Source organism: Physeter macrocephalus, chromosome 2 (genome assembly GCF_002837175.3).
Source record: "Physeter macrocephalus isolate SW-GA chromosome 2, ASM283717v5, whole genome shotgun sequence".
NCBI classification, from domain to species: domain Eukaryota; kingdom Metazoa; phylum Chordata; class Mammalia; order Artiodactyla; family Physeteridae; genus Physeter; species Physeter macrocephalus.
The window spans coordinates 20,682,637-20,707,240 of NC_041215.1; the positions used below are offsets into that span (position 1 = coordinate 20,682,637).

The window sequence follows — 24,604 nt, forward strand, 5'->3', positions numbered from 1 at the left end:
TTCCTGTATCCCGACACGTCCAGATTGTTCTGCCATGACTTCTGTGCTGGCCTGGCATGGAGTGAGTTGACCACCAGGAGGCACCCAGCCGCAGCCCAGTCCCTGGGGAGGAGCATGGTGACGGGGGCCGTCTGGGGGTGGGATGTGGTCAGCCCAGGAGGAGGCGGGGGCTGGTGGACCAAGGAGACGGCCACCGTGTAGCAGGACACGTGGGAAACCAGCCTCGTGCTGGCGGAGAGCGGGATGGGGGAGCCAGGGGGGCTCTGTGTGGGCTTGGGCAGGGCTGACCGCCGGCTGGGAAACCTCGCGGCGGCCCAGTCGTGAGATGGACGTGGACCCGGGCAGGCCCGTCTGTCCAAGGAAACATGCAAGCACCCTTTGCCGCCCAGGCGACCCGGGCTGCCACGTCCAGAGAGCAGCTGCCTGGGGTCGCAGGCGGGCAAAGCAGATTGATTTTGGCTGTGAAGTTTGACCTTGTGATGGGGACGGAGTTCCCAGGGAGCAAGACAAACTGCCCCCATACTGGCGACCAGTAAAACCGACTCTGTTTTACGGCCCCAGAGCCTGCTCACTAATGACCAGACAGATGCTTGCCTACTTTGAGAGTTAGCGAGCAGCCCTGCTCAACCCAAAGAGCTGCTTTGCCTTCTTTTTTTTCCTCCCAGAGCCAAGCCTGAGAGTCCGGGATGCCCCGACCCAGTGGCGTGACGCCAGGTGGGGCTGTAACAAGGTTAACGCGCCCCGGTCCCAGGCTGGAGACTATGCAAGGCTCTGCCATGGGGGCCCCTCGGTCTGGGGACTCCTTCAGTGGTGAATGTCGGCCGTGCTGGGAGGCTGGCTCACCTGGGCCTCCATTGCTCTGGGCTTGCCTGGGGCCCCGGAGGGGAGGGCCGTGGCAGGGAGGGGGCTCTGTGGGCACCTGCCGCCTGCATCGGTGGCAGGCCAGCGGAACTCGGGGAGCCGTTACAACTGCACAGATGGAGCCTCTACCGCCCTCCCTGCCTCCTTTGAATGGAGGACCTACGCTCAGCGCTTGTTTCATTAAGGACCAGGACCCCACTTCTGCCCGCCTTCCCCTGAAGACTGAGGCTTTCAGCTTGCTGAATCCCTGGGTGTGGGCTGGGGGAGCACAGGGGCTTCTGAGCACCTCCCGGGCTGTCGCCGGGTCTTTCCAAGCCGTGGGAGGCGCAGCATGCTCTTGGCCGTCGGAGCCCAGACGTCCCCCGTGGCTGCCGGCTTCCCGTCCACGAGTTCTTTCTGATCTCTCCAGGGGCTGCTCTTCTGAACACTCGGCCCAGCGTCCTGCAGTTTGTACTTTCCGATAACAGAGGAGCCACGTTCCGATGTATTAAACTTTTAACACCCACCAGATTCAATTAATCTTATCTTTACAACTCCCAATTACAGGCGGTAATTAAGTGAAAGCAGCATTGTAGGCTGGCGATATTGCATTAATCATCACAGCCTTGGAGCCATAAGTTAGTTCCTTCCCGTCCTCGGGCATCTTCTTCCCAGAAGGGACGGAATGTTTCATTTCCCTGTTTGGTGGGGGGGACGTTAATCCCACAGAGGTGCTTTGGATTGGGATTAATTTTTATCATCTTTATGTAAGTGATAAAAGGCCATTTAAAAAAGAGTCACCTCCTCTTTGTCCAGATAATGGGCAATTCTCTGACGACAGCAGAATTAAAGGTGCCACGGCCACCTCCAGGGCCCTGAAACATGCCCAGAAATTAATTATTTTTATCCTGTTAGATTAGAGACAGCACAATGTCTCTACCCTTATCTCCTACCCTTGCCCCCTTTTATTTTATTAAAAGTAACAATAAACCTTTCAGCTGGAGTGGACTCAGCCAGCTACCGCGTTCCGTGTCGCTCCCCATTTGGCTTCCTGCCCTGTGGGGGAGGAGGGAGCAGCCGTGGGGTACATCCTCCTGCGGACTCGTTCTAGAATTGCAGAGATTGCCGTTGTTATTCTGGAGCATGGTCCCCGCCCCCTGCAGCACCGCTGACATCGGGTGGGTCATTCTCTACTAGGGTGCGTCCCGGGCGTTGTGGGGTGTGGAGCAGTATCCCTCCCCCACCCCCTCGATGCCAGGACCACTCCCCCAGTCGTGACAACTAGAAATGTGTCAGACGTGGCCCAGCGTTCCCAGGGGGCAGGATTGCCGGATCCTGGAGTTTCTCCCGGATGGGACGGGACTCGGATGCTCTAGTAGCTCTACTGTTGGACACTTTACCACCCTCCCTCCTCCTCTGGACAGTGGCCCTACCATGCCCCGCCTTTCCTTGAAGATGGAGGTTTCCTGGACTTCCTTGGCGTCCAGTGGTTAAGCCTCTGTGCTTCCACTGCAGGGGGCGAGGGTTCGATCCCTGGTCGGGGAACTAAGATCCCCGTATACCTCGTGGTGCAGCCAAAAAAAAAAAAGAAAGAAAATGGAGGTTTCCATCTTGCCCAAGTGCCCTCGGGTGGTCCGGGGGTGGCACGTCGGTTGGGTTGGGGCTTCTGGGCCCCTGGCTGTCCCTCCTGGCACTGCCCTCTGCCAGCAAAGTGTCCCGGTATCCCGACACGCTGGCTCGCATCAGCGGGTGACACTGCTTCATCTGTTTGCAGACTTTTCACCTTACATCTTTTTTTTATTTATGACAGAGCCGCAGTCATCTTTCAAATGTAAAAACGTGTGAAAATACAACTTATGAAAGTGGGTGACGAATGAATTCTTGCTCCTTCTTGAAGCTTCTTTCCTCTCGGCTCCTGGGGCTGGGGGGACAGCCGGGATGCTTCCATCCTCCTCCTTGGTTCCAATCCAGTGCTGTTGACTTTATGTTTTGCTTTCTAAGCCTCGTTGAGGTTTAGTGCTGCTTAACTGGGAATGTCTCCACTCCTGGCATTCCGAGGGTGTGTCACCGCCCCCCAAGTCCTGGGTCCTGGACCTCCACCTCACCTCTCCTCCCATCCCTGTGGCATCCCCCGACCCCGACGGCCCCTCCCCTACGCCGACCGCAGCCGCCCGGCTCTGCCCTGTGCAGGGCCCGCGTGTCTCCTGGGGCCCTCAGCTGTGCGGTGGCCGCACACTCTCCCCTCTGACGTGCCTCCCTTCTCTCGTAGGTACGCCATCCCCCCAGAGCATGGCAAGCGCCTGGAGCGTCTGGCAATCGGTAGGTGCCTGGGGCCCGCTGGGGCCAGGGTGGGCGGTGGGCTGGCAGCTTCTCCCTCCCCGGCTTCACACTATTGTCTGGGGGTCGGTGTCCCGGAGGGTGACGTGCTCCAGGTGTCCTGGCTGTGTTCCACTCCCTTCCCTGGCGGTCAGGTCGTGGGCCCCCGCCGTGGGTCTGTCACTTCACGAAAGCCACACGGATGCCGTCGCTTCAACACTCGTGTTTTCTAGCCCCTTGGCCCAGAGTTCGGGACAGGACCGCAGGCTTTGCCAGCTGGGGGCAGCCCGTGCTCCCCCCGCCCCCCAGCACCTGGTGCTGCGTCCACACTTTTCCGTCTTTATGGAGTCTTTGCTCAGTCTAGAACACGAGAAGTCCAGTTTGGAGGTCCGGCCGCATGGGGACTGCAGGGCCATCTGCTAATCTCGTGCAGGGTCGGGTCACCCGGGCTCCCTCCACCACCTGGATTGAGACCCTCGCTAGGGTCTCTTGGGCTGACAGGATTTGTCGGAGAGGGTCCCGGGCTGCGTCTGGGGCTCTGACCACCCGGGTAAAGGCCGGCCCTCAGGGCATGGGATCCTTAGAGACAAGCCAGACACCCAGGCTGGGGGGCGCAGAGGCCTCTGTGTGCCCCGATGGGGGGCTGGGCTATGGCCACCCCATCGCTCTCATCTCGCACCTGTCCTGTCCCCACGGAGACTCGTGTCCTGAGGGCGGACGGCTGTCAGTGCCAGGACAGACGTTCACAGACCCCACTGGCCCAGCGGGCGGGCCCTCGCTGTGCAGCCAAGAACGGCCCCTCCCTCTCAGGCAGCACCCGGTTGAGGGTGAGAGTCTGCCGCGCAGACAGCACAGGGCCTCAGGCCACCCCGACCCCCGTGGCAGCAGTAGGCAGCCGGCACCCCCAGGTGGCCGCGGAACCTTCCGAAGCCACGGCCTGGCGCTGATGAGGCTCCCTGCCGGCCAGGTGCCGGCCTCTGTGGCCGCCTCCCTGCCCACACTTGACTTCGGGGTGGGGACGGCCCATCTTTCTGCCCAGCAGATTCTCGCTGCGGGGGTGGCGGGGTCGACAGGGTCCGGGGTGGGAGGGAGGCCGTCAGGTGAGTTGGGCAGGTGCCCCCGGGCCCAGTTCCTATGCAGAGACCATCGTCATGTCACCTTTTATGTTGGAAACTTGGACCTTGACCTCATGGACAGGGCTGGAGCCGCTCTCAGGAACATGCTTCTCCCGGGAGAAATTCCAGTGCAGGCGGGCGTGGCAAAGGCCGATTTAACTTACTTACTGAGCTCAAAAGTAAAACCGAATTAATTTTTTTCCCATTATATTTTTTAAAATGCAAATTAAAAATGTCTTTTCCTGTTGTATTAGCTTTCTGTTGATGTAACAAGTTACCACAAACTCAGTGGCTTAAAACAACACAGATCCCCCCTCAGTTTTGCTGTGAACCTTAAACTACTCAAAAAAAAACTAATTAAAAAACCCCACAGATTTATTTTCTTACACTTCTGGAGGTCAGAAGTCCACAGTGAGCCTCTAGGGGCTAAAATCAAGGCATCCGCAGGGCTGGCTCCTTCAGGAAGCCCCGTAGATTCCTGGCCTCTATGGCTTTTGGAGGAGCTGCATCCTGGGCGTGGGGCCGCGTCGCTCTCATTTCTGTCTGCCTGGTCTGTGGTCGAGTCTCCCTCTGACCCCCTCTTACAAGGACCCTCCGGATGACACCGGCCCCCTGGGTGATCCAGGCCCATCCCCATCTCAGGGGCCTGAACTTTATCCCGTCTGCAGAGTTCCTTTTGCCACTGAGGGGACCTTCCACAGGTTGCAGGGATCGGGACATGGACATCTTGGGGGCCACTGTTCAGCCCCGCATACCTGCAGAGCCACGGGGATCAGTGCGGGTGCTCTCTGGGGACCACATCGGTGACACCCCCGGACCTTGCCTGCAGCTTCTCTGTTCTTCCTGTTCAGAGGGGCTTGCACTTAGCCATGCCCGGTTGTTCTCCCTCAGTATGCGTTTTCTACTAGAAACGTTTTGGGTGATTGGCGCACCAACTAAAGAAGCCTGATGCAGGATCCTGTGGGGCCCCCCCACCGCCGACCCCAGGCAGTGCCACAGCCGCTCTCCCTGGAGCTCGCCCTGCGCTCCGTTCCCGCAGCCGGGGCTGCTGCCGGGTCCTTTCTGACGCCCGGACCTGGATGCTGGCTCGCTTCCTGGGCGTCTGAGGGAGGCTCAGTGGCCGGGGCTGGGAGAGGAAGAGTTGGCTAGCAGGGAGGCCACCCCGTCCTTACTTCTCGAAAAATCCAGACTCATTATGTCGAGGGGCTCCTGGAATTCAGGAAAGGGGCTGTCAGCTCCGGAGGAGGGGCGGGAGCCTCCTGCTTCCTCTGCAGCCCCTCACTCAGGACTGCTCTCCCCTCCTCGGAGGAAGGATGGGGGAGGCTCCAGGGCAAGTGACTCACTGCCCTCCTAGGCGTCCCTTCCAAACTTTTCGGGGGCGTGCGTCACGGGCCCCATTACTGAGACGGGTGGAATGGGTTTGCGATTAATATGGAAAATGAATAGCCGTGCTCCGAATGGGCTTGCTGGGAGGGTTGTGCGGCCCACGGGGAGAGCATTAATGTGTTGGCGCGTTATTGGTGCTAATCACTTAAAATGTGCTCCTTTATTAGAGCTTTAATGAGAGCCACTTAAACTGTGCATTAAAAAGAGGAACTGCAGAGAGGCCGGCGGGCCGGGCGGCGGGCAGCCCGCAACTCTAATTGAAATGCTTTCAGTGCAGAGCAGAGTTGCTGGATTCAGTCATCCCTGGCACTTTCCAGAGCCTTGCCATTGTGTCCTTGCGGTTAGGAGCCTCCTGCAGCCTTGGGGCGTGGGTGGGGCCGCGCGGGTGTGCACGTGCGTACACACACACACACGTGCCCTCTTTAACCAGCAGCCTGCCTAGTGTGTGCGCTGGCCTGGGAGCTGGGCCCGCTCTGGATCGGCTTCCAGAGGGGTCCTGGGGCTGCCCGTGTCCGGGGGTCAGTCCCAGAGGGAGGTGGACGCTCGGGAGCACGTGCTGGTGCCGCTGCTGTGGGGACTCATCCCCCACCTCGAGGAGCCGTGTGGCATCCCTCCTGTGCCCGCTCTCTGTGCGGGTTTGTGCTGAGGAGCCTGGCCGCCGTGGTCAGAACCTGGGACAGGCTTTTCCTTAACCACGAGACACACGTGTCGTTGACTTGAGTTTCAGCCAACAGGTGATGTGGGAACATCCCTGAACCGTGTTAGTGAAGCCTGGTTTCTGGGCAGGTAGAGCTGATGGTGGGCTTTCCGTGGGCTCGCGGAGCCTATCCCTGTTTTAAATCAGTTGCGTGGCGCATCGTGGGGCAGAGAGCGTAGGGGCTGTGAACGCGGCCTGCGTCGGCCCCACGCGTCTGGGGCCGAGGGTAGGCGGGCTGTCTCCCGGGCCTCCGTGTCCTCACTTGCCTGGTGGCGGTGGGACCGTGTGGGTGGAGAGCCTGCGCCACTCAGGCGGCCCCCCTCTTTGTTGCGGACTCGTCAGTGTTGGGGGGCGGCGGGGGACCCCACTCGCTCCTCGTGGTCACCGTGTGTCTGGTCAAGAGCAGCAGCTCCCCTGTCCTGTCTCCGGGCTGCGCTCTCCCGTGGCCGAGTGACCGTGTGGAAGCAACGCGGTGGCTTTTGTCTGGGGAGAGCGCGGGGTGGGCGGCGGTCTCTGGGCAGCCGCACCCTGTCTGCGACCGCGGGTGTGTACTGTGGGTGCGCACCTCGTCACCCAGGACCCCGTCCCGCAGTCCCCTGTGTGTTTCGTTCCCTCGGGGCCTCGGAGGAAAGGGCTGCCGGGAGAGAGGGGTCCCGGCTGCCCCGCCGCCCCGTCCCGCCAGGCTGATGCTGGTCTTCTCTGCTCTAGGCTTCTTCCCCGGGAGCTCCCAGGGCTGCGATGCTTTCCTTCGGCACAAGATGACCCTCATCTCGCCCATCATCCTCAAGAAGTACGGGATCCCATTCAGCCGGGTACGTAGGGGCGGGGTGCAGACCGCCTGCTCGTGGAGGGGCCTCTGGGGCCCGTGCCCTGGTGACCACGAGTGCCCCAGGAAACTGGTGTCTTAACCCTGGAGAAGGTTCTAGGACGATGGCAAGCCAGGGCAGGGCCGTCAGCCTCCAGCTCTTCCAGGGGGGCGAGTGAGGATGGGAGAGGGGCAGTCAGGAGGGGCCTTGACTTTCCTTCCCACCCAAACCCAAACCCAAACGTGGGCAGGTCCTGTGGGCCGGGCTGGGGAGTGGACGGTCGGGGCAGCTCCTGCTGACCCTGCAGGAGGCGCTGAGGAGCCGGCGCTCCTCGGGGGAGCGAGTCCCTTCCCGCCCACCCGTGCCTGGGCAGACGCCTTTGAGAGAGCAAATACCTGTTCAGAAATGGAACACCTGGCTCCCTCACAGCGCGAAGGCCGCGTACTCACGCAGTTTCCTGCTCCGGAGGCTGCTCCTCTGGTCCGCGTGGGGCTGTGAGGAGTGAGGCCACGCTGGGAGCCGGGTTGGCAGGGACCCCGCTGCCTGTGGAGGGTGGCGGGCAGGGCTGAGCACCGGGGCCAGGCCGCCTCTGCCCCGGGAGTGGGCCCAGCTGTCGTCACTCCAGGCCATTCCTTCGCCGCAGACAGCCCTCGTGGACGGGGGAGTCTACGCCCTGGTCCTTGCGTGGGCCCAGGCAGAGAGGCCTGTGCCCGGAACTTACCAGACAGGCGTGTGGGCCGTGGCACCGAGGGCAGGGGCCAGAGGGGACGGTCCGGGAACCCGGCTTCTGCAGGTCTCCCCGAAGAGCGCTTCGTCAGGCGCGGGAGCGGGTTCTGGGGGCGGACCTTCGTGCCTCTCTGGCCAAGGGTGTCAGCAGGTCAGAAATTGTCCTGACGTTTCAGTCAAACCGCCTGCAGCATCAGCACACAGACTGGGGATTCGCCTTTCTGTCGGGGCCGCAGCTGCTGCTCATGCTTATTCGGTAGTGGGACATTCCGCTCCGAGAGACGCAGCTTTCCACGCTTCCCTTTTCCCGCCCGCCCCGCACCGCCCCGCCCCGCCCACCCCCGTCTCCTGGTTGGAACATCATTCTGTGCCAGGAACCTCGCAGACAGATCACGGCATTGCTAACGGAACTGAGAGGTACTTGCTCTCCCATCCCTTTGTCGCGGACGTTCTCCAGAGTGATGCTTCCTGGAGAGGGAGGCTGGTCGCAGGAGTCAGCAGGCAGGCACCCTTGTTCTCCCGGGTCAGTGCCAGTGTGGCCCTGCAGCTTGTATGCGAAATGCCTGAGCGTGACCCAAAGGCGGCGGCGGCCTCCTGGCCCGGAGGGGCTGCTGGGCGCTGGAGAGAGGCTGGGCTCCGCGGCCACAGCGGCTGCCCACAGGGCCCAGCCAGAGCTTCGTCCCAAGGCCCTTGTCCAGCAGCGGGGAGCCCTCCGTGGGCCGCCGGCCTCAGGACCAGGCTCCAGGCCCTGCGGCGTCAGGCTCCACGTGGAGCCCCTCATTTGAACTGCTGGCGGCCTTCAGAGTGACGCCCCGCGCTCCGCTTATAAATCTGCGTAATGGTATTTACTTCTAGAAGAAAAAGCAGATCGATAGCAGAGCTTTTTAATAATTAAAAGCGTGTATTTCTGTGATCTGCCACAGACTTCCTCATTTATTCTTGGAGAGCTCGCACAAGCAGCCGACCGCGGGCTTCCTCTGGGGCTGCACTCCCTCCACTACTGATTGCTTTGCGTCACGGCCTATCCGTCATCCCAAGCGCCCTCTAATTTATTGTCGGGATAATGTTGACGGTGGTGTCACGGAGGACAGACGCCGTGGGTTTGAAATGGAGCCACCAGGATGTAGATTTTCTGACAGGAACGTAATCTTCTTGTTGCTCTAAGTGAGCACATCTTCTGTTCTGGGCCTTGATTTATGGGCGGGATCGGGCGGGGGACCAGGCCCTCAGTGTGCCTCTCCCCACGGGGGCTCCAGCTCTGTGACGGGGACCCTGCTGCGTCCCTGAGGCTCAAGCAGGCCAGTGCACGCACGGAGGCGTTCTGGAAAGCGAGATAGCGCTTTACAGAATCAGCTCAAGTAGGATAAGAACATCAGTAATTGCATTTAAAAGCACATCCCCAAACCTGAATTTTATTTATCTCACTTGGTGAGGCTCCGAGTCCTGCAGCAGAAGCTGGCCCAGGGCACCCTTCCTGAGAATGAGGATGCTGGCCGCTGGGCCCTGGGGATACTACATGTCCCCTCCTCCCCCATCTTCTGCCGTCGCTTCATCCCCGCATGCGGCTCTCACTTGGACAGGAATTTAAAAATATAACTTAATGCACACTGACTTCCCTTGATGGGTACAATTCATTATTTGAAAAGAAAAATATCTCCGTGTTCTTAAGGACTGGCTTTTCTCCAGGCTTCGTCAGTTTACCCTTCCTGAGAATGAGGATGCTGGCCGCTGGGCCCTGGGGATACTACATGTCCCCTCCTCCCCCATCTTCTGCCGTCGCTTCATCCCCGCATGCGGCTCTCACTTGGACAGGAATTTAAAAATATAACTTAATGCACACTGACTTCCCTTGATGGGTACAATTCATTATTTGAAAAGAAAAATATCTCCGTGTTCTTAAGGACTGGCTTTTCTCCAGGCTTTGTCAGTTTTGATTGATTTCTGACTCTGTGGTTGGCTTCTGGAAGTCTCCCCCCGCCCCCACCCCCCACCCCCCGGTCGCCACCTCCCGCCACCCACCCTCCCCTGCCAGGGTTTGACTCCTCGTTGGTTACTTAGATGAATCCTGCGATTTCTGCTCCTCTCTCTGGGGTTATTAGCAGGCCCCGAAAACTACAAATCAGCGACAGAGTGGTGAAGAGCCTCTAAGTGGGGCAGAAGGCTTGAGCAGACACACTTTGCAGAAGGAGGCGTGCGCAGGCGCCGGCAGGACGCGGTGGGCGGCATCCGCAGACCTCAGGGAGGGGGCCGGAGCATCACACCCACCCCGCAGGGCCGCTGCGTGCGGTGTGAATACCCCATACCCCATATGCTGCCGAGGGGGCAGGGGGAGCTCGCCCTTCCCGCCACGTGGGTGCAAAACGGGCAGCCACTGCGAAGAGCCGCTGGGCAGTTTCCTGGGACCCCGCAGTGCCCCCTCCGGAGTCTGTTTGCTCCAGAGGAATGCGCGCAACCGCCGGGAGAAGATGAATCCACCGGTGCCCCCAGCTCGGCTCATAGAGCCTCAGACCAGGAACAGCCACAGGCCTGTGAACAGGAGGCTAGATGAGCAAATAGTGACACATCCTCATAGCAGGAGACCCCTTTAGCAACGAAAAGGAGCAGGCGACTGATGTGCCCAGCGGGACGGATAAACCCCGAGGATGTGCCGAGCGGAAGAGGCCAGACGCAGGGCATAGGCGGCGCGGTCCGTGTCTGTGAAACCCTAGAGAGAAACGTCGTCGGGGGGTGGGGGGCGGGTGCGTTTGGGGCCCCATCCTCAGAACTCCAGACACCCTGATGTGCACCGCGTGCTCAGTCTGGGAGAAGACGGGCCCTCCTGACCCCAGAGGGTCACTCCCGCGTCACAGCCTCTATTCCAACAGCCCCGCCGCACGTCCCGGGACCCAGCGAGCGGGGATGGTGGCCGCTGCTATTTGTCATCCGTCTTTCGGAACACTGGTCTGTTGGAGTGCTTGCTGATGGCCGGGGGTAGTCAGTGCACAGTGGGGAGGGGCCCGGAGAGGAGGCTGCAGCCTCCTTCTCCAGGCCTCGGGCTGGCACCTCTGGGAGCCTCTGTCTGGCGTCACTGTGGGTCTCCCACCCCGGTCCCTCACGCCCAACTTCTTGGTTTGGGGTCTCTGTCGCAGAGGCCGGACCAGAGTATGGCCATCCAGACCATTTTGAATAGGCCTGGAAACGCGCGCTCGTCCCGCAGCGTCGTGACCTCGACACTTGTCCTCCCAGCCCACTGACGTGTCGCTTCGGTCTCTTTGCCCTCGCTTGGGAGGACCCGTGTCGTGGGATGTAGCGGACAGATTCCCTGCTCACGGAGGTGGGGCCCACTTAAGCCAGCTTCTGGGGACGTTTTGGGGGTGGGCCTGCTCCTTCCTCACACGAGGGCTGGGCGCCGTGCTGCCAGCTCGAACCCGCCCTGGGCTCCAAGGGCTCCGAGCTCCGCCGGTGCCGACCGGCCCTCCTCGCCAGCCCCGGCGCCGCGTGGAACATCTCTCGGTGGATGGAGGCTTGACAGGCCACCTGCCCCCAGAGCAGGAGACGCCCCCGCCAAACGAGAAGTACCTAGAATCCTAGCATTGCCGCTCACCCGTCTGGAGAGTGCAGACTGTCTGTCCCCTTGGGGCGCGGCGGGGCTGGGAGCCCAGCTGCCGCCCTGGCCACTCGCCTCACCTACTTTCCAAGCCATGTGAGCACCAGGCCACAGCCTGTCACTCGGCCGACTCCTTTGGCTTCTAAAGTCAGGCTCCCTGGCACTTGTTGGGACATCCTCGAGCCCACGTCCCCCTGCTGTGCTCCTCAGTGGCTTCTTGTGGCTTTGCCATCAGCCCGTGATGCCCTGTGTCGGGCGTTGCTTCTGATCGGGCCTCGCCCCTCACCTGTTGGCCTCTTGCTCCTCAGATCACGCAGGAGGCTGGGGAGTTCATGATCACGTTCCCCTACGGCTACCACGCCGGATTCAACCACGGATTCAACTGCGCGGAATCTACCAACTTCGCCACCCTGCGGTGGATTGATTACGGCAAGGTGGCCACTCAGGTGAGTGCCCGCAGACCCCGGGGAAGGGTCTAAACGGGGCCGGCCCCCACCTGCTCGCCCAGCCCAGGGCCTGGGCGGCAGCCGTTTGTGTTCAGCCGGAGGCTCGGACTCTCCCTCGGGGTCTGTTTCTGGATCCTCAGCAAACCTGTCCCCAGAAGGTTCCTCACCTGGAGGCAGGGGAAGGGGGTCCCCTCCTCCTGGCAGACCCCAGGTGTGATCCCCATCGTCTGGGGATCAGGGAAGATTTGTTCCTTGTTAGTTGGCCCCTTGGAGGCCACCTGGCCGGGCGTGGGGTCTGCTTGGGCCCCAGCGCCTTTGCCCCCCTCCAGCTTCCCCATCTGGGCTTTTCTGCTGCGGGGTGCAAGAAAGACAGGGGAAGGGAGAGAGAGCAGAAGCCTGGCAGGGCAGACCCTGCGCTCGAGCCTGAGGGCTTCCTGCTGCCTCGCCATCCACGTTCAGAGGTCACTGAAAGGCCGGAAGACTCCTTTGATTTTCCTCAGTAATTTGCTGTTCTGGTCCCAGAGGGCTGATTATTGGCCAACAGGTTTGACATCTGAGCCAAGCGCTTGTTCTCAAATTCCTTTTCCCGTGCGCTCACCTGTCTGTGGTTTTGATTGGCAGCTTTGGGGGCCCGAGGCCCCGTAGTGGCGAGTCCAGGGAGCGGCTGAGCGCTGGGCAGGGCCCTGGGAGGGAGAAGCTGCTAGGAGGGCTGTCGGGCAGGCGGCAGGCCCAGCCCTTCCTTGGCTGCCGGGACCAGGGGCCTTCTACCCAGGACTGGTACCACGGGTGCCGCAGAGGAAGCCGGCGAGCTCTGCCCAGCTCTGAGCTGGGCTCAGACCCAGCGGCCCCGGCTCTCAGGTTTCAGCCCCTTTAACCTTCTCTCCACTGCAAAAGGGGGCCCGGCTGTTCACAAGCATCCACTCTGGTACTTGGGTCATGGGACAGGAGAGGCCTCTCCTGCTGGGCTTCCTACCAGCCTCCCAAGCCAGAGCCCTGGGGTTCCTCCGCGGAATTTCTCAGCCGTTATGAGTCAGGACCCAGGGTTGGGACAGACGGTGGGTTTCTCCCAGGCCCGGAAGTGGGGGCAGTTTGGACCCGGAGGACTTGGAGCCCGGATCCTGATTCGTTCAGCGTTTCCCAGACCTTGGACCCTTGCAAAAGAGGGTCTAGGCCGTGACGGTCGGGTGTCACAGCCTGGAGACGTGGCCCGATGGAGTGGAGGGGAGCCGGTGGCGTGCAACACCCCGAGTCCACGGCAGGGCACGTGGCAAAGAGCAGGAAACCCCGCACCAGGGCTGTTCAGGGGGGTTACAGACTGATGCTTTTGAACAGGTGGGGTTAAACAAGATCCATCCTTAAAGCAAATGTTGCCTGCTTCTTTCCACGTTTGAATGGGGTGAAAAATTAAGGTGAAGAAAATTAAGCTTCACAGGTGGCTTTGCGTCACATCTCCGCTGGGCAGCGCGGTCTAGACGGACTGGCTCGTCTCTGTCTTTCTAATGATCTGTTTCTCTAACTTCGCTGTGTCAGTGCAGCTGAGAAAAAGAAACGGGCTTTGTAGCCAGGAAGACTGGAGAGGCGCCCCGGGATTTAAAGTGCTGGGTTTTTTATACTTAATTCAGGAAACTGTTGGGGGGATTGTCTTTGGCAGAGCCTCTGGCTTCGCTGCAAGAGGAGGGACGGGGGCGTCAGAATTGTCCCTTTAGGTCCACAGGGGTCATTACACCTGCCGGGGTATGTTTGCAGGGAGTTCTGCGTGCGCGGACACCGCCCGGCCGCGGCTGCGATTGAGTTATCAGCCTGGCCCGGGGCTGGTCCCGGAGGCGCTGCTGGAGCCGGCCCTGCTGCGGGGCCGGCGGGGATTGCCCGGATATTAAAAGCAATTTGGGGTTCAGCCATGTGTCCACAAACAAGTGGCACTTGGGAAGCGCAGCCTTAGATGGGGCTCCACGCTCACATCGCCAGGCGGCGGAGTGTGAAATTACTGAACAGGTGACGAGCGTTGCCCTGAGCCGGCCCGGGTTCTGGGGTGCCCGGCGGCTTCTGCCAGCAGTGGCCACCGGCCACAGGGCACCCGTCCGTGGCCACCTGATGTCAGCCTCCAGGCCTTTTGGTGGTGGAACGGGACAGCAGGTCCCGACCCTCCAAGCTCCGCTGCCCCCGTAACGAGTCCGGGCTGGAGAGGCCGCCCGGGCGCCTGGCCTCGCAGGTGACAAGCTGAGGGCATTGGCGGCAGGGGACTCTTCGGGTCCCGGGGTGCTGGGCCTGTGGACTTAAGGGAGGGGGGTGGGGTGGGGCACGGGGGGGACCCAGGGCCCCTTCCCGCTGAGCGGGGGCCTCTCCCTGCAGCCTGAGTGCCCTGTCCCGTCTGCGTCCCCTTCCAGCACATTCCTCGGAATGCAGCCAAGGGGGAGAACGTCCACTTCCCAGATTCTAGAGACTTCTGTACTTGTTGGTTCGTTACCTCTTCAGGCACCCAGTGAGCCCCTCACTCCCCGCACCGTCCGTTTCTGTCATTCTCCCTCTGCTGACGCATTAAAGGCTAAGCTCTCACGCTCACCAGCCTGTGTGAATTTCAGGTGTTCCTGTTCTTTCTTCTAGAGCAGGGTTGGCAAACGGGGGCCCACATGCCAAACCTGGCAGGTCGACTATTTTTGTACGGTCTGCAAACAGAATGATTTTTAGATTTTTAAAGAGCTGGGGGAGAAAAAAAATCAAAGGAAGAGTGTGTGACAATTGAAAACTAGATGAAACTCACATTTCACGTTGATAAGTAGTTTTATTGGCACAGATGCGCCCATTAATTGATGTGCCCTGCAGGGCTGCTTGCCTACAGCGGTGGAACTGAGTAGTTGTAACAGGACCGTCTGGCCTGCAAAGTGGAAAATATTTGCCGTTTGGTCCTTACTAGGAAGTTTGCAGTCCCTGGTCTAGAGAATCGAGGGTGCAGGCGCCCTGGCTCCAGCCAGTCAGGGCTGAAGGTCGCCTCCTTTGCTCTTTTCTTTGCAGCCCACAGAGTCTCCGGCATCAGAGGGGCTGTTCCCTCCAGCGGGTTGGCTCCCAGGCACTGCCTCTGGAGGTTCCAGAGGGTCCAGTGAGGGCACTGGTGGCTTTGGTGCCCAAAAGGCCAGGCCAAATGCCGATGTGCCACTGCCGGCCCCCTGCAGAGCCCACCCAACTTCCCCCCTGCGGGCAGGGTGCCCAGCCCTCGGGCCCAGGTCTGCCCTGCAGGCCACAGGGACGCCCAGCATCCTCCTGGCTCTAAAACTCTGGAGAAAATAGGCTTGTGGCCTCTTGCCAGAGCCCCTTGGAGGGAGCACCTCTGGTCCCCGTCTACCTGACAGAGGCTGCAGAGGGCTGCGCTCTCCCGCCCTCTCCACTGAGCACAGCGCGCTCGTCCCACTTGCGGTCTGCGCTCTGTGTTCACTGTCAAGTTGAGGTAGAGTTTCTTCTCCGGCATGGTCTTCCTTCCCCGTCGCTGACGCTAACCCCCACCGGCCCTCTGTGCGCGGGAGGAAAGCCTCGTGGCCGCCTGCTCCCTGCCTGACGCGCCTGCAGTGGGGGGTGCCCGCTGCGCCCCCGCCCCGACGCCAGGGGGAACGACCCTGCCTTCCTCGTGGCCAGCGACCATCCCCGCCTACGAAGGGGGTGAAATGGATAAGGATCCAGCAGAGCTCTGGGTGCCAATGGCCCTGGTCCCTCGGGCTCTGGCTCAGCCCAATCCAGGGCCCCCTCCCCACCCTCACTCCCACCCCCTGCGGCGCTGTGACACTTGGGGCCAGGTCACCCTCTGGGGGGGCCGTCCCGGGCGCTGTGGGGCGTGGAGCAGCCTCCCCGGCCCCGCCCCCTCGATGCCACGAGCCCCCAGTGTGACAGCCACAGACGTCCCCAGGCATTGCCATGTGTCTCCTGGGGACAGGATCAGCCCCAGCTGAGGGCCCTGGCTGGCCTTTCTCTCTTCGGCACAGAGGGTGGTTAGTGTGGCTGTACTTTTTGGACTCTGGTAGTGAGGCTTCGTCAGCTCAGTTTAGTTCCTCTCCCTCGGGCGCGTGTGCGAGACCTCGCATCTGCCCGCCACCTTTTCCTACTGAAAGGCGGTTTTCATGGCCGTGGTCCACAGCCTCGGGGTTTGGAGTCCCTTAAGCACGACAGATGCTAGCTATTGCCAGAGCCACGGAACCACGCTTAACAGGGAGCGAGGGATGGACCTCTGGGGCTGTTGGGTACGTTATCTCTGTGACAGCCACAGACGTCCCCAGGCATTGCCATGTGTCTCCTGGGGACAGGATCAGCCCCAGCTGAGGGCCCTGGCTGGCCTTTCTCTCTTCGGCACAGAGGGTGGTTAGTGTGGCTGTACTTTTTGGACTCTGGTAGTGAGGCTTCGTCAGCTCAGTTTAGTTCCTCTCCCTCGGGCGCGTGTGCGAGACCTCGCATCTGCCCGCCACCTTTTCCTACTGAAAGGCGGTTTTCATGGCCGTGGTCCACAGCCTCGGGGTTTGGAGTCCCTTAAGCACGACAGATGCTAGCTATTGCCAGAGCCACGGAACCACGCTTAACAGGGAGCGAGGGATGGACCTCTGGGGCTGTTGGGTACGTTATCTCCATGTGCCTCTCTTCTCCGGGACAGGGGCTGGGGGGCTGGGCCGACGGCAGGGTTGTGGGAACCAGGACTCTGCAGGGCTTCGATGTACCTGCTCTGTCGGAACCGATCCTCTTTCAGGAGCTAGATGTTGGAGAGGTGACTGCCCCCGAGGAATCTGAAGCTCTCTACCAAGCCCGTGGGCAGAGAGGCCCCCGATCTTGGGGCCGTTCGGGGTAGGAGGGAGCCGGGCCCCTGCCCCATGGGTTAGGAGGGGCGCCGTGTCCCGAGTGGACCCTGAGCATCCTCGGGGCTGGGCGGCACCCACACTCGCACCCAAACCAGCGCCCGGCAGCTCCTGGGAGAGCGCACCCTGATGACAGGGCTGCCCGTGTCTTCCTCCTGGACTCCCGCCGGGGGTTCTGGACCACATGGCCCTAGCCCTGTGGCACGTGGATAAACCCCTTGCTTCCTGGGCTTCTGGACACGGGGCGGAGCTGGTAGTGGAGCTGGGGCTGGGCCTCCATGCGGAGTGGAGGTCGGTGGAAGGAATTAGAACCCAGGCCCGTGGGGCCGGGGCAGGCAGAGACCGCCCGGGTCCCTGGGGGGAGGGCGAGGGGCGAGGCTGCAGGGCTGCTCTGGGCCCCAGAGGAGGAGGCGGTAGCTATAGGGACAGGATGGCAGATGGAGGCTTTTACAGACTCTAGGAGGGGGCGGGGACTTCCTGCTGGCTTCATCCTCCAGTTTGGGAGATGTGGGAAGAAGAACACACACGACTTGGCCTTCCGTTCCCACCCCCTTGGTCCAGAACGGTGCTGCCCCATGGATGGACCTCCAACACATGACGCTCAGTGAGAGAAGCAGACACAGAAGGCCACACAGGGTGTGATTCCATCGACGGGAATTGTCCACAACAGGCAGATCCACAGAGACAGTGGGTTAGTGGTTGCCAGGTGCTGGGGAGAACTGCTAAGTGGTACAGGGTTTCTTTTTGGGGTGATGAAAAGGTTCGAAAATTGATTTTGGCGATGGATGCACAGCTCTGTGAGCGGAGGTGGATTGTAGGGCACGCGAATCATAGCTCAGTGAAGCTGTTAAAGAAATCCTACCGCCTGGATTACCAGATTATCAGCGCACAGGGTGTGGGGGGGTCCACGGGGTGCACGGGGGACGCCGTGCTCACCAAGCAGACCTCCCTTCCTTGGTCCACAAACACTAGGGAGCCTGTGAAGCAGGAGACAGCGTTGGGAAAGGGGTTTTGGAACCGGGAGGCCCCTTTGTGGGCCACTGGGGGGACCCGTGGGGGCAGCTCCCGGAGGGTGTCTGCCGTCGGTGGGACACATGCGTCTCTCTCTGCCGGTCCTCAGGCCTTCCTCATATGGGGACAGTCATTGCATCGGTGATTTTCACAGTGGAAAATTTATACCCGTGGCTGGGGGTCTAGGTGAACCGTGCAATATCACGCAGCCACAAAAATGGTTTCACTATTTATTGGTGTGGAAAGATGGGCACGGCATTTTGGGTGGAAAAACTAGGTTTTCGATCGTGAATGTATAATCCCATTGTGTGTGTGGGGCGGGGGGGGGGGATTTGCCCAAATGTTGGTCAGCATTAGGTCTGTGGGGTGGAATTTGGGATACCTTAAAAACAAGGGCTCTACAGGGCCTGAGATCAGAGCCGGCAGTGGGCAAGTCCCCGACCAGAGGCTCACGCCTGCCTCTGGTCACATGCTGCTGCTCTTGTTTTGAGCGGTCCCTTCCCTCTATCCCTGCTCCCTGGGCTCCCCCCACCCCGCTCTGTCTCTCTCCAGCTTTAGTGATGGCTCTTGCCTGCATCAGGCTCTGACTCCGGGCCTCATGACCTTGCAAGGACCAGAGAGAGGTTAAGTGCATCCACCGGGGGTTCTGGGAGATGCTCTCTCTGTCCGCGCGTGTCTTGCAGGCTGGCGGCCTCCCCCAGGCGGATGTCCGGGGCTCGGCTGTGGCTGCAGCGGCCACCTCCAGAGGCCTGTGCTCCGTTTCCAAGAACAGAATTCCCGGGCCCGTGCTCAGCCGGGCAGGCTTTGTAGTGGGATCACTAACCAGAGAGATCAGAGGGGTGCTCCGGCTTCACTGGAGAAAATAAAGTGTGCACACATCAGCCGTTTTAGGTCTGAGCTCGAATTAGTCCTATAAGACTGCACGCCACATTGGATTAGCTCACGAGGCCCTCCCAGCTCCCCCGGTGGGTGGTGCCGGGTGAAGCCTGACAAAGGCCTCTTTCCTCCGCCGAGGGCGCACTGGCGTCCCGGCCACCCCGCAAGGTACAGGAGATGACTTCGGATTCAACAGAGCGAGAGAGATTTAGAAGCCGGCTTGAATGGCCGGGAGCCCGGTGCACTTAGCTGGTTTTCCGCCAGCTGTCTGGGCCGCCGCCTGCCAGCCCTCAGCCTCTGGGAAAGTCTGCGCCCCACGGCTTCTGCTGAATGTGGAAGGCGGGGAGGCCCGTCCCCAGATGCACCGCTTCCAGGGGCGGCCCCCACGTCCCCCCACTCCCCCTCTCCTGAAACCCGCCCCTCCCCGCCAGCCTGGGCCACCTTGAACTTCACTGCTGTGAAACGTGAACCGAACTGTTTCTGCTGCTCCAGAACGCGTGCCTTCTGTTCAGGAACGCTGCCGCCTGCTCTGGGCGATTAACGTGGAGCCCAAGGGGAGGTGACAGAAGGTGGGGTGACGGTGGGGGCCGGGCGGAGGAGGGCAGGAACAGAGCTGCAGCCCGGACGCTCCTCGGGCCCACCCGCCTCCGCGGTGCCGGCCTGCGCACTGCTGCGCCTCGCCGGCTCCCTGATTCATGGCGCTGGTGGTGGCCGGCGCGTGGGGTTCGCAGTCAATTGCTGTATAAAATGTGCTTCCCCTGGAGCCTCCCCCAGAGCTTCCTGTCACTCTGTCCCTGGCAGCGGCTTCAAGCCCAGATGCGCACAGTAGCAGAGCGGGGAGGGTCGGAGCGGAGAGCACGGTGCCATCGCTCTGCCTTCCGGCTCAGTTTTGTGTTGGCTTAAACTCTGACCATTTAGAACAGGTGCCACCGGATCTGGAAGGACGGGTCTCAAGCAAGGTCTCCCCACGGCACAGCAACCTCGTGCGGCCTGGGCGTCGGCATCCCCGGGCCCACCCCCTCCCAGTGCCCGGAGCCCCTTCGCTTCCCCAGTCGTGGCCTGGTGCCCCCGGGGGCAGGTCCTGGGTGAGAGCCTGGTCTAGAGGGCGGGTCGCGGGCCGTTCTTCCGCCTCCTTTTTCACTGTCACCACCCTCCCCCGCAACAGAACACTTTTACACTTTCTTCGGCTTTGCTCCTCCGTGAGATTCTAACACCGTGGATACACCACGTGTCTGTTCAAAGACAGTGAGGCTTTTCTGCCCCCAAGAAGGAGTTTTCACCCCCTTAGGGGCAGTGTCCCCCGAGTGAAAACACCCCCAGAGGACGGGTCTAGGGGAGCAGCCTTGGGGGCAGAGAGAGGGGCCCCCGCCAGCTCAGACGTGGGCAGGACTTGAGTGCTTGGTGGGCCCCCTTGGGGAGGGACTTCCCCTGGGCCGGGGTTCAGAGGCCACCCTGCTCCCCGCTGCTGCGGCTGGGAGGGCTGGTGGGAGTTGCTCGTGGCCCAAGCCGCTCCAATACAGCTTTGCAGCTGATGAGCCTCCTGTTTGTCTCTTTGGGAAACGCTTGCGAAGAATCTCAAGCGTAGTTGCAGGCCTCCCCCTCCCCCCACTTGAACACACCAGCCCGTCACGTCTTCCCTGCTCCCCTGGCTTCACGGGGTCCCGAGTGCATCCGCAGAGCGCTGGCGCCCGCTGTGGTCCTGGGAGAGCCGGTGGCTCAGCGCGTGGCCGACCTCGGCTCTCCCCAGGTGGGCGATGGGCGGGCATCCCAGCCCCCTCGGCCCAAAGCCCCTGTCTCTTCCTTCCTACTTCCCCTCCTGTCCCCGCGCCTGGCGTCGTCTGCCTGGGTTGCAGGCAGCTATGTTCAGGCTTCCCGCTCGGAGGGTGGGCGCTGGAAATGCACACGAGTGCTCGCACCTCGGTCTCTCTGGAGGGGGCGCTGCCCGCTCATCACGGTACAGCTTCCGCCGGCCGCCTCCCTGGTGGGTTCCCAGCTCTGGGTGGCCCCCACTGGCAGACACGTGGCCACACAGCTCTGGGAGGAGGGTGCTGGCCGCTGCTGGGCTCGCTCACGCTGATGGGCCTGCTGCCCCTTGTCGCATGGCTTTGCTGCTTTTCCTGGTGGAACTGGGAGCTTGCGATTCAAATCCACAGATCAGAGTCTGTCCCCCTCGGCACTGTGGACCCTGGGGCTGAACCATCTCTGGGGGCCGCCCTGGGCGTTGTGGGGTGTGGAGCAGCCTCCCTGTCCCACCCACTCGACGCCAGGAGCTCCCCCGCAGCGTGACAGCCACAGGTGTCCGCAGTCATCGCCCAGTGTCCCCTGGAACGGCCTCCCCCTGGGTGAGAGCCCCGGGCTGGCGAGGTTCCTCGAGGGTCACCTTCACCCTGCCACGGTGTCCAGCGCGTGTCGCCCGGGGATGCCACCTGCAGGTCCGCTCCAGAGGGCAGTGACCTGCTTTTTCCTTTTCGCTCTGCTTTCCTTACACCACATGTGTTGAGTGCACAGTCTCAATCTGGGCTTTTCTGCCGTCCTGCTGTGAGTGGAGTTTGTCGCTTGGCCGTGGTAAACGCCTTGCGGCTTTGGATGACGAGACTGGTACAGAGGTCAGGCGGGCCGGCTCCCCTCGGAGCCTGGAGAACAGAGGGAGAGGGAGTCCATGGGTCCTGGTCAGCAGGATGGGCTGTGGGTGAAGGGAGAGAGCTGAGGGGCTGGCGGGGCCCTCGGGCAGGGCACCCTTGGGAAGTGCCTGGCACCTAGGGCCTGGGTTCATCATCATCCGTGCAGAGGGGGAGGTGGGAGGGCCCTTCACAGCAGGCGGGAGAACTGTCTAGGCTCCCGGGCTGCAGCCACAGTGCCACACGGAAGAGGCTTCCTTTATGTGGAGGAAGAAGGAGTGACCTTGGCGGGGAGGTGGGCAGCATCCTGCAGATCAAAGGCCTGTGACCTTGCCCAGCCCTGGGAAGCAGCCCCGCCAGCCAAGGATGGGGGAGCCCCGGGAGCCCTGCGCCTAATGGTTTTGTTTATGAAGCGCTTCCGAGGGCTTCCAGTGGATTTCCTAATGAACTGGTTTGTTATCGCGTCGCCCGCTGCAGTGCGGGTAATTACATCAGAAACGGGGAGCCGGCTCTGGTCCTGACAGATGCAGGCTCCTGGGAGGGTGGTTTCTGCCCCGTCTCTGGGTGCTTAACACTTTGTGGGCTGATGTGCCCCCTGGCCCCGGGATTGTTCCCTAGGAAGCATGTGTGTCGCTCCCACATCAGCATCTGCTCAGCGCCGGTCATCTGCAAGTTGCTGGGACATGGGAACAAGTCGGCGAGGTGCAGAGGAGGACACAGATGAGGGACAGGACGCCCAGGAGCGCTCCGACCCAGGGAGACCGCGAAGGGCACAGCCGGCAGGCAGGCAGGCAGGCAGGCAGGCAGGCAGGCAGGCAGCGTCAACCATCAGGGGCTTCTTGGGAGGCGGGGCGGTTCTAGACCTGGTGTATTCAGGTCACAAAATGCCATCAACAGGGGAGGGGTGCTGAAAGCAACAGGAAGGCGTCCCCGCCCTGCCCTGGAGGCCAGAAGTCTGAGATGGAGGTGTGGCATGGCGGAAGGCTCCAGGGGATGGTCCTTCCTGCCCCTTCCAGCCTCTGGCGTGGCCGGTAATCCTTGGTGTCCCTGGTTTGTAGACGCATCACTCCAGTCTCTGTCCATCTTCCTGTGACCCTGTCCCCACGTCCGGGTCCAACTTCCCCTCTTCTTATAAGGGCCTCTCGGTCATTGGACTTAGAACCCACCCTGCTCCAGCGTGACCTCACCTTGGCCAACTTGTCTGCAAAGACCCTCTTTCCAAATAAGGTCTCATTCTGAGGTCCCTGGTGGACGTGCACTGGGGGACACTGTTGAGCCCTGTCCCCTGGGGAGCAGTGGGGGAGGAGCGTTAGTCCACCCCGAGGAGCAGAAGGTGGGGTGGACGGGAGGGACAGTTTGGGTCTGGGTTTTAGGTGCAGTGCCCGCGGGGCTGGCCGTAGAAGGGATGTGGGGCTGCCCGGCCGCGCTGTCCAGCGCGAAGCCACCGGCCCGCACAGCCCTTTAACCGTAAGTCAGTTAAAGTGAAGTAATTACGTGTCCTGTACCTCGGTCACACCAGCAAGTGCTAGTTCATAGCCACGTGGGCCGGTGGTGATCCCGGGGACAACATAGACAGGACGTTTCCAACGTGCGAGGAGGCCCCTTGTGGAGGTGCCTCGGGCAGCGGACATTCGGGGGTCTGCAGCCCGGGGCCCAGCCGCAGTGAGCCGTGGGCTGGAAGACAGGCCCGCGCCTGGGCCGGCCTCCCCACGTCGTCGGGTCTGAGGCCTCCGGGCCCCGGGCCGGCCTCACGCACACAGCAGGGCGGGCAGGAGCCCCGGGGGCAGGGAGTCGGCGCTGCGGCCTCACCAGCCACAAAGCTGTCGGGGATGATCTCAGTGAACCATGTTCAGTAGTCTTCAGGCTGGTTGCTGGGCCCTCCTCTCTCCCGCTTTGCCATCTGACATGAGCAAACTCTAACGTCTGTTCAACCTTTTAGGAAGAGGTGGTCTCCTAAAGCTTGGTGCTGTTTAAATCAGGGGAAACGTGGCGGATGAGCCCCCCAGGCTCCGGGTCCGCCCGGCCTTGTACTCTGTGCCCAGCTGCCTGCGTGTGCCGAGCGGCCCCGGGCAGAGCGCAGTTCCCGGGGGGGGCGCGAGGGTGCTCCTGGCCTTGTTGTTGGCCCGGCAGTGACGCTTCCACCTTTGCTGGGGCGACCAGCCGTCAGTGCCACGTGCCTCAGCTCAGCTCAGAGCACGAGGGGCCCGACGGGCATGGCAGAGCCCTGCTGGGAGGGAAGGGGGCCTGGGGATGGAGGGGTTGGGGGGTGCGCAGAGAAGCAGGGATGTGACATGGGCGCTCCAAGGAGGCCACCGGCCCTGCTCAGCCCGGAGCAGGACTTCTCGACCTGGGGATCCTGGGGGCCTGGTGGCCCCCGACAGATGTACTGTAGAATGTGTGCATTCCCCTAGGAATCAGATTCCAGCAGGTTCCCCAGACCCCTAGCCACTGGGCCCCTGGTGGAAGAGGGCAGGGCAGGTGCCTGCAGAGGCAGGCTTCCCTTCCAGGCTGCGTGGAGCGGTCCCCAGCGAGCTTTTTGTAGGGGCCGGTAAACAATTTATCGAAGCAGAGGATACCTCCTGAAACGCCCGTGTGTAAGCGTCCGGCACAGTGAGGCTTTACAAAGCGCCCCTAGGGTCCTTCCCGCCCGGCTTCCGGCAGCACAGAGGGCTCTTACCCTCAACGGAGGACCTGGGGGGACCTGGGGCTGCCGGCTTCCTGCTCCTGCTGCAGCCCCAGACCCCAGTTCTCCACCTCCGTGAGACGGGGCATTCCTGTCCCTGGCGTCGGGGGTGACTTTGGTCTTCAGCGAAGCCGTCGAAGTTCCTCTCCCTTCCGTGACGGCTCCTGCGGCCCAGTGGCCGAGGGAACCCTGAGCCGCGTGCACATAGCCTGTGGTGGGGAGGCCCATAAGGATGTTGAGGGGTTTTCTGTCAGAATTGGTGTTTTGAAGACTGTGGGCTCAACAGTCAGGAAAGTAGAACGAAAAGGAAATAGCAGGTCACGTCCATCAGGAACCGAGGGGAGCGAAGTTAACGGTCACTGCAGCCAGGTTTGTATTAACCTGATATATGTGGGTGCTTAAACAGGTAGTAGGAGATTGGAAACAACCTAAATGCCCGCGTGCGGGATGGGCCATCTGGACACCGGAACACCGTGCACCCCCCGAGAGGGGTGCGGGGACTGGTTACGCCCCGCATCTCGGGGGAAGGCACCATGTAAACAGTGACCGGAGGGGCTCTTCTCTGGAGAGGAAAAGACATCTGCGTTGCATGTTGGGGTGCAGAGTCTGCGCCCGGAAGGAGACTCCAGAGAGTGGGAACAGTGGGGGTGGGAGGGGGGGGGGAGGGGAGGG

At 61.6% G+C, this 24,604-nt stretch overlaps 1 protein-coding gene across 2 annotated transcripts in view; it reads left to right on the top strand.

The window, feature by feature from the left end:
* The window catches only part of KDM4B (lysine demethylase 4B), an 88,638-nt gene that overhangs the window by 20,395 nt on the left and 43,639 nt on the right, over window positions 1-24,604 (top strand). For both annotated transcript variants that reach the window (XM_028500180.2, XM_028500181.2), the window contains exons 2-4: window positions 3,110-3,159; window positions 7,063-7,166; window positions 11,781-11,918. In XM_028500180.2, the coding sequence (XP_028355981.1) occupies window positions 3,110-3,159; window positions 7,063-7,166; window positions 11,781-11,918 (292 nt within the window). The remainder of the gene's footprint in view (window positions 1-3,109; window positions 3,160-7,062; window positions 7,167-11,780; window positions 11,919-24,604) is intronic.